This window comes from Malus sylvestris, chromosome 11, assembly GCF_916048215.2.
Source record: "Malus sylvestris chromosome 11, drMalSylv7.2, whole genome shotgun sequence".
NCBI classification, from domain to species: domain Eukaryota; kingdom Viridiplantae; phylum Streptophyta; class Magnoliopsida; order Rosales; family Rosaceae; genus Malus; species Malus sylvestris.
In genome coordinates this window covers 15,118,500-15,132,468 of record NC_062270.1, presented here as the reverse complement: position 1 = coordinate 15,132,468, position 13,969 = coordinate 15,118,500, and the positions used below count along the sequence as shown (strand labels likewise).

Genomic DNA, 13,969 nt, shown 5'->3' with positions numbered 1-13,969 from the left:
TGTTGGAATTCCTGTTATGCAGTGATGTATTTAGAAATGTGTATAAGAAGAAGAGGTTTTAGAGAGAAAATGAAAAGACAGATAGTGTTCTCAAAATATCTCAGTGAGAGCCAAAGAATGCTCTCCTGCATATATTCCTTCTTTCCTCAACATTTACATGACTACTAGGGAGAGAGAAGCTACGTGAGCCTATGAGCTCATCATACCATTCATTACAAGACCCTATGAGATCTTGACACATGTTTACATCCAAGCCTAGCACAATATCATCTAATCTCAGCCCTTGATCACAAACTGATTTATTTACACATGCTAAAGTAAGGAAAATACAGTTTAGACCTTAATCAACTAACACTCCCTTCTAAGGTCTTAACTGAGATTACCCCAAGCTTATCCCTCAGAGCACAGAACCTGTCTTTAGCAAGTGCTTTGGTGAAAATGTCAGCTAGTTGCTCCTCACTTTTGCAGTATTGCAGGTCAATTGTTCCTTCCTGAATTGCATCTCTGATGAAATGAAACTTCCTCTTGATATGTTTAGACCTCTGATGGAATACCGGATTCTTTGACATTGCAATTGCTGATGTGTTATCACACATCAAAGGAGTTGGTTCGATCAATTCTTCACCAAAATCATGCAGCACAAATCTCAGCCATGTAGCTTGAGTGGTGGCTTCTGAAGCACTCATATACTCGGCTTCAGCAGTTGAGAGTGCAACACTCTGTTGCTTTACAGAAGCCCAAGAAAATGCACCACTGCCAAAGCTGAAAGCATACCCTGATGTGGACTTCATGTCATCTTCATCTCCACTCCAATCACTGTCACAAAATCCTATGAGTAGAGCTGCATTTCCCTTTTCATACTTAATTCCATAGTCAACAGTTCCCTGCACATATCTGAGGATCCTCCTTGCAGTGCCAAGATGTTTGATGGAAGGACAGTGCATGTACCTGGCAAGTACACATGCTGAGTACAAGATATCAGGCCTTGTTGCAGTTAAGTATAGAAGGCTGCCAACAATTTTCCTATACAATTCTTCATCTGCAGCTTCACTCCCATCACCTTTCCTTAGCTTATCCGTGGGAGGTAAAGGTATTGAGACAGACTTGCAGCTCTTTAAACCAAATCTGTCCAGTAAACTCAGTGCATACTTTTTCTGGTGAATAAAGATACTCCCTTCTTGTTGGATTACTCCAATTCCAAGAAAATGATGCAACAAGCCTAAGTCGGACATCTCATACTTGTTCATCATATCACATTTGAACTCTTCAATCATTTCTAAACAGCTTCCAGTATAAACTATGTCATCCACATATATAGAGACAATCAGAGTTCCCTGTCCATCCACATGTTTCACATATAAGGTGGCCTCACTTGGACTTTTTTTAAATCCACTTTGCAGCAAATGAGTATCAATATTGCTGTACCAAGCTCTGGGAGCTTGCTTTAGACCGTACAGGGCCTTTCTTAACTTATATACTTTGTGTTCTTCTCCCTTGACAATATATCCATCTGGCTGATCTGTATACACTTCCTCTTCAAGGATCCCATTCAGGAAAGCAGACTTTACATCTAACTGGTACAGTTTCCACCCTTTCTGTGCTGCCAAAGCAATGAGTGTTCTTATAGTGTCCAATCTAGCCACAGGTGCAAATGTCTCATTAAAATCAATTCCGGGCTTTTGAGTGTACCCTTTGGCAACTAATCTTGCCTTGTGTTTTTGTACAGTGCCATCCAAATTCAATTTGGTTTTGAAGATCCATTTTACTCCAACAATTGGTTTGTCACTTGGTCTATCAACCAATCTCCAAGTGTCATTCTTCTCAATCATAGTAATCTCCTCATCCATTGCTTTCTTCCAAGCTTCATCTTGAGAAGCTTCAAAGTAATTCTCAGGTTCAATGACACTGAGTCTACACTGAGCAAACACTTCATTCAGATCTCTCCACTTCTTTGGTGTGTTGTCATAAGTTTCTGTGAGTGGAATTTCACTCTCCATATTCACAGTGTTAGGAGCATCATTGTATACACTGGAAACATACTCACTTCTTGTATTTGGGCAAGATAAACCAGAGGAACTAATATTAGTTTCTTCACACACACCATTTTCTATCTCAGTTATGCTTATACCCTCATTAGCTTCTGAGAAAGGTACTGAGAAATGCACAGTTTCCATATTCTCCCAATTAAGAGCAGCATCTTCATAAAAAATAACACTCCTTGAGACAATGATCTTGTTGTGTTTCAGATCATACACCCTGTAACCCTTTTCTCTTGTCCCATATCCAACAAATACACCTTTCTGTCCAGTTTCATCCAGTTTCTGTCTTAACTGGGTTGGCACATGAGTGTAGCAAACAGAACAAAAAATTCTCAAGTGTTTTACCCCTGGTTTTCTACCACAGAATTCTTCAAAAGGAGTCTTGTTCTCTAGTGCTTTGGTAGGACACCTGTTAAGCAAGTAGACAGCAGTGTGAACTGCTTCACCCCAGAACTTGAGTGGTAATTTTTTTTCATAGAGCATGGTTCTTGCCATCTCAACTATGGTACGATTCTTCCTCTCAGCAATACCATTTTGCTGGGGAGAATAAGCAACAGTGAGTTGCTTTTCAATACCAACATCTTCACAAAATTTTTCAAATTCTAGAGATGTGTACTCTCCTCATTTGTCACTTCTGATTTTTTTTCAGTTTGTAACCAGTTTGTAATTCAGTCATGGCCTTGAACATTTTAAAAATTCTGAATACCTCAGATTTGCACTTCAGAAAATAGACCCAACACATTCTGGACTTGTCATCTATGAAGGTGAGAAAATACCTGCTACCTCCAAGTGTCTCACTCATGGGTCCACACACATCTGTGTGTACAAGTTCTAAGGGCAACTTTGCTCTCCATTTCTGTTCTTTGCTAAAAGCCTCTCTGTGAGCCTTTCCAGTAGCACACCCTTCACACACCTGATTGTACTCCTTTAGATATGGCAGACCATACACCATACTCATTTCTTGTAGCATTCTCAGGCTGTCATAGTTTAGGTGCCCAAATCTTCTGTGCCATTTCCATGTGTTACCTTCAGTGGTAGCAATATTTGCTACAATATGATCCACATGATTAAACATTAGTGGAAAGCATCTATTTCCCTTCATTTTCACAGTGGCTATATGATCTTGCAGTTCACGATCTCCAAATATGCAGGCCATGAAATTACCAAACAACAACCAATAGCCATGTTCAACCATTTGTCCTACACTGAGAAGATTTTCATCCAAACCAGGTACAATCATTACTTCTGGTATGAACCGAGTGCCTCTTTTGGTCTCCACAATCAGTGTGCCTTTGCCAACTGAGTCAACCAATTCCCCTGTGCCCATTTTCACCTTACACCTTATACTTCTGTCAATATTGATCAGCAATGATTCAGTACTGGTCATGTGGTTACTGCAACCACTGTCCAGATACCAAACTCCTCTATTTTCTTGCACAGAGGCCTTATGACAGGCATAAAACATCATTGCATTATCTTGAACATGATTCAAATAATTTGCAGTATGATTTTTCTTTGGCTGGTGACAATCTCTCACTACATGTCCAAATCTGTTGCAGTTATGACACTTAGGTTTTCCTTTGAACCAACACTCTCCATGATGAGCCTTATCACAGATCTTGCACTTTTGTTTAACACCCTCAGTGATCTCACCCTGTCTCTCAGGCTGTCGAGTGTTGTTTTCCCATTTCCTAGACATAGACTTCCAATTCTTCTTTCCCTTACTGTGATTTCCCTATGTGAGTGGCCTATTCTGTGCTTTAGGTACAAGACCCATACTGGAGAAAGCATGCTCTGTGCTTGTAATTTCATCAACATGTCTACTCAATCTAAGCTCATAACTCTTAAGAGATCCTACCACTTCTTGCACAGTCACAGTATTCAAATCAGAAGTTCTTTCAACCACAACACAGATTGGATCATATTTACTGGACAAACTAATCAAAACCTTTTGAACTTCTCTTTGATGAGTGAGGTTCTCACCATAAGATTTCATTTGATTAATTAATTCAAATAGTCTAGTAAGATAGACAGATAGAGATTCATTCTCCTTCATTCTCATATACTCAAATTCACGACGTAAACTTTGAAGTTTAACGGATCTTGCCTGTTCATCGCCGCGAAACTCCTCCTGGAGTAGATCCCAGGCACCCTTTGAGGTCTCTTGATTCACGATTCGAGGGAAGATCTCCTTCGAGACAGCACTCTGAATAATGCCCAGTGCCTTAGCATCTTTCATGAGCTGATCTTCCATGTGTACGTCCAACTCGTCATCATCTCCTTCATCATCATCCGATGAGGATGAATCTTCCTCGTCTTTCTCCTTCTTTGTTTTCTTCTTTTCTCCTTTCTTCTTCGATTTTGGAATAACAATCCCTTTGTCAACCAATTTCCATATCCCATACGATTTGAAAATGGTGACCATTCTCACTTTCCAGAACTCGAACTCCGTTCCATAAAAAACGGGAGCTCGTAAATCACCGCTTCCAGATCCATCCATTTAGCTTGAATCGGAATGAAATGGAGAGATTTCACGTTGGATTCTCTCACACACTTTCACAGAATTCAACGCCCAGTCCGAAATCGAACCTAGGCTCTGGATACCATGTTGGAATTCCTGTTATGCAGTGATGTATTTAGAAATGTGTATAAGAAGAAGAGGTTTTAGAGAGAAAATGAAAAGACAGATAGTGTTCTCAAAATATCTCAGTGAGAGCCAAAGAATGCTCTCCTGCATATATTCCTTCTTTCCTCAACATTTACATGACTACTAGGGAGAGAGAAGCTACGTGAGCCTATGAGCTCATCATACCATTCATTACAAGACCCTATGAGATCTTGACACATGTTTACATCCAAGCCTAGCACAATATCATCTAATCTCAGCCCTTGATCACAAACTGATTTATTTACACATGCTAAAGTAAGGAAAATACAGTTTAGACCTTAATCAACTAACAGGTGGAACGCACTATTATTGCTCCTTATGATACCAAAAAGCGCCGTAAGTAGAGAGCTGGTTCTTCGTTCGGGCTTTTAGGAGGGTTTCTTTGGAAGATCATATGTTTCTTTATATCGGCTGTGAAATATGTTCCCTAGAACTGAACTTAGTATCTTTTTATAAACAGGTTATGACTTGTTTAGTTTTGTATTTGGTGCTTTATAATAAGTTCACTACTGCTAAGTGAATTGGAGACTGCTTCTATATCTATGCTTTTGTGACTTTGATTTTCGTGATGGAATGGTACCAGGCCATGATATTTTTGTGTTAATTTTTTAAGGTTTTAGCTTTTGAAAAATAGGGATTCGAAGAACAATATTGTAGAGAGGCTAGAGCGAGAGAGTAAAATTTCATAGTGTTTCATTCATCAAAACCCTAGCATATAGACGCTTGGAGAGATCCTATATTTCAGGGATCAATCTCAGCCTCTAGAGCATCAGGAGCTGTGGTCCTTCCACTTGGGAATGGATCTAGAAACAAAGTACATTCAAGAGATAAGAACAAACATAGCTATTCATCTTTCCCGAAATTGTAACTTAAACTAGCTGTTGGACATTTAAACATAACGGCTATTACTAAAAATAGAAACTTTCTTCATCTTTGCAAGTTCATTTGCAGGATTCAACATCTGCAGGTTGATTTCAAACCTTGTGAGGAGCTTAATTCTCAACAGCCTCTCCTAAGCTGTTCACTGGTTTCACTCCAAGCTTGAGTCTCAAGTAGTTGAATCTTTCTCTAGACAATGCCTTAGTAAAGATATCTACGAGTTGTTCTTCACTTCTGCAGAACTTCACATCAATCACTTATTCTTGTAATGCTTCCTTTATGAAGTAAAACTTCTTATTTATGTGTCTAGTTTTCTGGTGGAAGATAGGGTTCTTCACCATAGAGATTGCAGCCATATTATCACAGAACAAGGGTGTTGCATCAACTTGCATTTCCCCAAAATCATCAAGTACAAACCTTAACCAAATGGATTGAGCTGTGGCTTCTGTTGCTTAGACATACTCTCCTTCTGCATTTGATAGAGCAACTATGTTATACTTCACAGAAGCCCAAGAGAAGACACCACTACCAAAAATAAAGGCATAGCTTGAGGTATTTCTACAATCATCTTCACTTCCTGCCCAATCAACATCACATAATCCTACAAAGATTGTAGCTTTGTCTTTTATGTACTCAATACCATAACTTATTGTACCCTGCACACATCTCAAAACTCTCCTTGCAACTCCAAAATGTTTCTTTGTGGGACTGTTCGTGAACCTTGACAACAAACTAGCAGCATATATTAGATCTGGTCTAGTTGCTATCAAATACAATAGACTGCCTACAATTTTTCTGTACATGCTTTCATCAGCCAATTCACTTCCATCTATCTTCTTGAGCTTATCACAGTAGGTAGAGGAATAGACACATATTTATAATCTTCAAGGCCAAACTTCACAAGTAATGATTTTGCATACTTGGTTTGGTGAATAAACACACCACTCTCAGTCTGCAAAATTCCCATTCCTAAGAAATGGTGAAGTAAGCCTAAATCAGACATTTCATACATCTGCATCATCTATCTTTTGAACTTATCGAGTAATCTTTTACTACTACTAGTGTACACAATGTTATCAACATATATTGAAACAATGATTAAACCACCTTCTTCATCAAACTTGGTGTAGAGAGTAGCTTCACTTGTGCTCCTTTTGAAATTGCAGCTGGTGAGATTAGGGATGGACAACAGTTATGGTAGGCAGGTAACCGCGGTTGTTTACCCATAATTGTTTAAACTCTTACCTGCATAACCGTTTACCCGTTCGGTAATTATATAAACGGTTAATCATATTCATAACTGCGTACCCATTTAACCGTAACTGTTTATCCGTTTTTTACTCATTTTACCCCTTTTTTTACCCGTCATGGATTTTTAACTAGTTGAAAATTAAAATAGAAATTTAGCATAATTTTTTTCTTTCTAACAATTAAACACTGTTAGAGGTACATTGAACATGCATTTCCGTATTTTAATATTTTAAGTCCTTAAAAAACTTATACATATTATTATAATAATATTGATGAAAAATGTTATGATTGTCGTATGCTTATGTCACGCAAGTTGTTCTCATTACGAAACTTGTGTGACTAGCAATCAATTAGTATCATAAGTAAAAGAGAAAATAAAACAAATACTAAGGCATCAAAATAAAAACTCATTGTATGAGTGTCCATGAAAATAAATTAGGAAGCAGGGACTCTCACCTGGAGATTAGTCATCACAACACAAACAATTGCTTCCCTTCCTCAATTATTTACCACATATTAGACCAATCCAAACTTGTCACAACCCGTCCCGAATGATTTTTATTGGTGGTGTGAACAGACTAAAGTACCCTTGAATGTTTGTGGTGTTGTGTGGTTTAGGTTTTGGTTGTGGACCAATTAAATTTTTTCCTAAGTGTTTGGACCAAATTAGAAAAGAGAGTTTTGTTTGTTTTGGTTGGTAGCCCAAACTAGACCACACACACACACCCAAACTCCCGTTGACATTTCTTTCTCTTATTTTCTCGGATTTTTTTGAAAGTTCGTACAACTGTACTGACAAACCTTAACCAGACCATTTCTTCACGGATCGAGGTCGAGGAGCCTGTTTTCGTGTTCCTTGTGAGCTTAGGAGTCGAATGGTGGTGGTGGTTAGACGTGAAAACCCTGGAAACCTGAGAACCCAGAAATTCCCGATTTGGGTCACTATTCATGCAGTCATGATCGTGGCCTTTTCTTCGAGTTTTAAGGTCCTAGGGAGTTTTAGGACGTCTTCACGAAGCTTGGGGAAGAAAGTTGGAGTGTTTTGGCGAGTTTCAAATTTGGCTGGATTATCGAGGTTTCTCTGGTGAGATTCCATGGATTTCAAGGCTCGAAAGTGGTAAGAATATGTTCTACTTACTCTAAGTTTCATTTTGAGACAAATTTCATGAATTTTGGTTAAGAAATGGAGAAGATATGAAGTTTTAAAGTTTTTCCAGAAACCGACGATCGTAGCTGCGCTGGCGACGGTCTCCGGTGAACAAATGAAGACGAAGGGGAATATTCTGTCAAGTCTGACAGAATATTCTAACGGCGTCATGTAACGCTGTTAAATTCTGTTAAGGTTTTAACGAAATATTCCAAACGGTAGTTAAGTTTCAGTTAGGGTTTAGCCGCCGTGGGGGCGCGTGGATGGTGAGAAATTTTTTCTAAAAATATGGGGATGTTCCTGAGTTTGAGTAGGTCATGGTGGTATATTCAAATACCCCGTTTGAGCAATGTATGAGAAGTTATTTCCTAGTTTTGTGTATGTGCTTTAAATAATATTTATTTAGTTATTTCGCATATAGGTGAGACCTATCCGGAGGATGAGTGCCATCAATCGAGGCTCGAGGGCTACGAACCTTCGACATACTAGTGAGTGGGCTTTGGTTTTCCTTATATACCTATATGCTTGAGATTTTTCCAGAAAATGAATTTGAATGATTATACGTTTTGAAATGCCATGCAAAGTATCTGCCTATTTTATTTATGCATTAGTAGTTGCATATATTTATGATTGGTGATGCAGACGCACATGTAAGTGCTAGGTAAGTTCATAAATTAAAGATACATGATTGCTTTAGTTATGCGAGTTATGATGTGATGCATTGAGAGCTCATAAACCTGTAACCCAGTGTTAGGGCACAATCATTCACGTGATGTTCACCTCTCGCACCATATGCTCACCTTGGATCCAAGTTAGGTGCACAGGCTTGTCGTACAGACCACTTTAGGTGGTTCCGATTCGTAGGTGATCCTCGATCATTCGCGCAGCCTTCACGTGATTGTAGCACTAGAGCATATTTATTTTACACCTAGTCTTGTCGTACATACGACTTTAGGTGGTTCCGACTCGTGTGCAGGATTTGATATGATTGAGATTGGTTATGAGCTATATATTTAGCCGTACAGGTAACATTAGGTGGATCCGGCTGATATGATATCTGGCATTGATATATTTTAACTGGATTACTTATGGCATTTCATTGAGATACTTGGGCATGGTATATTTATATAGATTTTCATCCTGAGCATAATTTATGTTTTAGCACATATTATTTTCTAGGAAATTATACAGGTTTTACGGCGAGGGGTTAGAACTTTTGAGAAATGAAATGATTTTGAAAAGCTTTGTTTTTGCCCACTCACACTTTTTGTTTTGCGCCCCTCCAGGTTTTAGGTAGAAGTGCTTTGGTGGCTCACGAGGATTTCAACAGTGGTATGATAGAACATCACAAATGTAGGATCACCCGTGGGTGTTGTATAATTAGTACTTGTCCAGTCGGGTTGCACTTAGGCTATTTATGCTCTGATTATGTATTTCACACTTAATCTTGTACTAACACCTTATCTTAGCTAGTACTTTAGTAGTTTGGTTTTTATTCACTCGTATTTCTCCATATCATTATTGCTTCCGCATTGTGCACATGGTTACGTCACTCTCACATGATAGCCAGCACGCCCCAATCTAGGTCAATCTAGGTTGGGGTGTGTCAAAACTTCCAGTTCAATTAATTGAAAATATAAATCATTGAATTAATTTTGAATAAAAATAAAAGGAGAAGAGAAATGGATTTTGTGGTTGATGGAAGTTGGAATGAGGGGCCGCTGATGAGTAGATTTTATATTATATATTTTACCCTAATTTGAGTATATTTTGATTAATATTTTGGAAGAATTTTGATACTTTGAATTGTATTTTCAATATAGGACTTTCGACTTCCTCTGGAGCAAAACAGGATCAAATGGACGAATTTTGGAGTAATTCTAGTTAGAGGACGTTCGTGAGTTACTTAGCTTGATTTTATCAAAATTTGGGATTTTTCCATCAAGCGGTTATTTTCTGGCGATAAAATAAAGGAGCAGTGTGCGGTGCTGGAAAATGACGTTTCTGGGCTTAAATTGAGTTTTTAGAGCCCAAGATGACCTCGGATGAGTTTGTGGCCTTCTGGAGAAGTGTTCAGAATATTCCAAACATTGAATCCAGCTATATTGGGCCAGTTTTGGAGCAGCTTATGGGTCCAAAACGTGGCTGTTCAGATTTTAGGTGAATTTTACCATTTAATTTAGGGTTATGTTTCCTATTTTATTTGATTATTAATTTTAGTTTCCTAGGGGGAATAAAGGACCTGTTTTTAGGGTTTGTGAGGGGGCTTAGCAGATATATTGCTTGGCTGTCTACAGTTTTTCACTACGCTTTATTTTATGCAATTTTAGAGACAGAGAGAATTGCTAGGGTTTTGGAGATTTTCTACTTGAAGGTGTTTTCAATCCTTTTCTTAATAATATTTTCTATGATTTCAATTATGAATATGCGTAACTAATTTCTATTGCTAGGGCGAAACCTTGAGTCTTAGCATGAGTATGTGATTTTTATTTAATTGCTTATGATTGATTGCATGCATACTTTGAATTGTTAATCAGCAGGATAAAAACTATCTAATTGTCTTAATGCCTGATCACCATTAGGATCTTTAGAAAAGTAATTTGATGCAATTTTGGTCGGAAGGTTCCTTGAAATTGACGCTGGCTTCTTGTGATTAATAATTGTAATTTCACTTAGGATGAATACCACGTCTTAAGGGTTGCATGGTTTTTCAAAGAGTTTTCATAAAGCATAATGAGTCTTTCATGTTCAGATTTGATCCGAACATCCGGACGGGTTGCATGTTAGATATACGTTCTATGTTGGAGGTTCCAAGTAGAATATGAATTAGGAAAATCTAACATTCAAAGTGGCATGTATAGATTATAAGTAATTGGTAAAAGTTCATAGGATTGCTAGGTGATGGTGGAACCCTAGTGTTTTCTTAATTTGATTTATCCCAAAACTGTTTTCTTTTCCTTCTAGTTTTTAATATTGCAGATTGTCTTATTTTTATTAATTAATTTCGTTTTTAATTTAAGTTGGCTATAAAATCAATCATCTCAATTTCTACCAAACAATAATTAATTGGAATTTGGTTTGCTTTGAATTATTTAATAATCCCTGTGGAGAACGACCTTGCGAGATCCATTTATACTACAACAACCTTGTGATTCTTGCAAGTATTATAGGAGTTTTTATCGTATTCACATGAGTAGTAAAATCCCTATCAAGAAAATGGCGCTGTTGTTGGGGATTATTTAAAATAATTCCTACTAATCAAATTTTCAATTAATTATTGCTGTTTATACATATAAATTTTTTTTTATTTAACTTTCGTTTTTATTTTATTTTTATTTTTACATATTACAACAGTACAACAGTGCAGATTGTTGAAATCTGTGCATGATCAACACCCGTTCAACAGTGCAGAAATTGATTCCATTTGATCCAGAACTTGAGCAAATGATACGGATAGGACGCCGGGAGCAACATTTGCAGTGGGTTCCGTCACTACAGGAGACTTTTCTGCAACCTTTATTTTCTGGGGACCTGCACAGTAAAGAAAAAAATGGCATTTGTAATTCCAGAGGCAGGTCAGCCTTTGGGTGAATCTTTAACAGCCCATACCACAAATATACCAAGTTGCATTACTTATCCGGCAGTGGAGGAAGGGTCTACATTTGAAATAAAGCAGCACATGTTGAATATTCTACCTACATTTCATGGGTTATCATTTGACGATCCAAACATGCATATTGCAGAATTTTTAATGGGATGCAAAAATATTTTGGTGAGGGGATTCTCAGCCGAATCTATTAAGCTGCGTTTGTTTCCATACACTCTAAAAGATCAAGCAAGAAGATGACTCCTCACACTCCCATCTGGTAACATTAGTACTTGGGCCCAACTTAGTGAATTTTTTTTAAACAAGTATTATCTTGCTTCAAAGACGCTTGACATGAGAACTCATATTTTATCTTTTGCCCAAAAACCAAATGAAGAGTTTCATGAGGCATGGGAGCGGTTCAAAGAGTTGATTAGAAAATGTCCACATTCTGGTATTAACAGTACTGATCAAATGCATATATTTTTCAGAGGGTTGAATATGACTACAAAAACTCTTGTCAACGCTTCATGCGGAGGTTCGTACAAAGATAAAAATGCACAAGAGGCTTGTTTGTTATTTGAAAAAATGGCAGCAGATACACAACTGTGGGCAGTTGAGCAGCACAATCTAGGTCTGTTTTTGAGATGTCTAACAGTTCTCCATATGTTACAGCACAAATTGAAAAAATGGAGAAAAGGCTTGATGCAAATTTTGACATGTTATTACAAAGAATACCAGGTTCACAGGTTGCTGTACAGCAGCCCTTACAAGCTGCCTGCAGCATTTGTAACATGATAACTTATGATTTTATGAGCTGCCCACATAGAGATGTTTGTCCAGATTTTACAGCAAAGCAGGTTAATACATTTAACAATTTCTAGGTTGGAAAGATCATCCTAATTTAAAGTGGGACAAAGATCAGCACTCTAGACCTCAATTTCAACAGCAGGTGCAGCAACCTGCTGCACCTAAGGCTGCTTGGGAGGTTGCAATTGAAAAATTAGCAAATACTACCACTCAAGAAATTCAAAATCTACAAGCAGCAATGAAAAACATGGAAAAACAAATTGGCCAGATTGCTTTGCAGGTTTCAGAAAGAGCACCGGGTACATTTCCTAGTCAAACAGTACCTAATCCAAGAGGTCGAGAAGAATGCAATGCTGTACGGACTTTACGGTTTGGCATAAGTTATGACAACAGACATGAAAATTCTGCTGGAAATTCGCGGGCCGCAGAACAGCCCCAAACTAAATCTGCAATTTTTGCAGATTCTGCAATTTCTGGGCAGCCACAAGACAGATCTGAAAATACTGCAGAAGCTACCACAAAAACTACAGAACGTGTTTATGAGCCTCCAATGCCTTATCCTGAAAGATTGAAGCCTAAAGCTAAAGATCAACAGTTGACAGATTTTATGAAAACTTTGGCTAAAGTTCAAATTAATCTTCCATTAATTGATGCAATAAAGAACATTCTATCTTATGCCAAGTTTTTGAAGGACGTTTGTACAAAGAAAAATAAGCTCATTGATTTTGAAAAAGTGATTCTTACAGAACAGTGCGGTGCAGTTCTATTACACAAGTTGCCCCCAAAGAAAAAAGATCCAGGGAGTTTTACTATCTCTTGCACCATTAGAAATTGTGATTTTAGTAGTGCTTTAATTGATTTGGGTGCTAGTGTAAACTTAATGCCTTATTCTGTTTTTAAACGTTTAGGTGAAGGAGAGCTAAAGCCAACCTCCAACATTATTCAATTGGCTGACCGTTCAATTACCCATCCTAGAGGGATCATTGAAGATGTTATTGTGAAGGTTAACAATTTGTATTTACCAGCTGATTTTATGATGTTGGACATGGATAAGGATTTGACAACACCCATCATTTTGGGCCGCCTATTTTTAGCAACAGCCCGGACTCTTATTGATGTTGAAGCCGGAACACTAACATTTTGGGTCGAAGATCAAACAGTTGTTTTTAGGTTGTTTGAAGCAAGCATACATTCAGGTGATAAGCAATAATGCATGCGTGTTGATGCATTGGATGGTTTATCAAGTGCCGAGTTTATGAGCAGATCATCAACTGACCATCTGTTCATAAAGCCTCCGAATTTGACTCGTGATTGCATAAGTCCTAAACCACAGCAGCAAATGGTGCTACATGATGACCAGCCGATTAATATTAAGAAAAAACATGAAAATTTGCCAGGCAGCCCAAATGTTAAGAAAATACAGCCTGGTAAAAAGGTGTGGTTGTTGAACACCAATTTCAAGTTAGTTCCAGGGAGACAAGAATCTCGGTGGAAAGGCCCTTATATGGTTAAGCAGGTTTTTCAAAACGGTAACGTGGACATTGAACCAGAGGGCAGAGGTTGTTTGCTCAAGGTCAAGAAATATCAAC

At 37.9% G+C, this 13,969-nt stretch overlaps 2 protein-coding genes and 1 non-coding gene across 3 annotated transcripts; 1 reads left to right on the top strand and 2 right to left on the bottom strand.

Moving 5' to 3' along the window:
- Positions 1-3,774: 3,774 nt before the first annotated feature.
- On the bottom strand, positions 3,775-4,539 carry LOC126590260 (uncharacterized). The gene has a single exon (XM_050255758.1). It carries the CDS (start codon positions 4,537-4,539, stop codon positions 3,775-3,777), a length of 765 nt encoding a protein of 254 aa, XP_050111715.1.
- A 7,382-nt stretch (positions 4,540-11,921) lies between these two features.
- LOC126591660 (small nucleolar RNA R71) lies at positions 11,922-12,026 on the bottom strand. Its single transcript, XR_007612475.1, has one exon. It is a non-coding gene; the product is annotated as a small nucleolar RNA R71 (small nucleolar RNA).
- Positions 12,027-12,158: 132 nt separating this feature from the next.
- LOC126590259 (uncharacterized) lies at positions 12,159-13,590 on the top strand. The gene is made up of 4 exons (XM_050255757.1): positions 12,159-12,204; positions 12,246-12,430; positions 12,523-13,074; positions 13,132-13,590. Exons 1-4 carry the CDS (start codon positions 12,159-12,161, stop codon positions 13,588-13,590), a joined length of 1,242 nt encoding a protein of 413 aa, XP_050111714.1.
- The last annotated feature ends 379 nt before the right edge of the window (positions 13,591-13,969 follow it).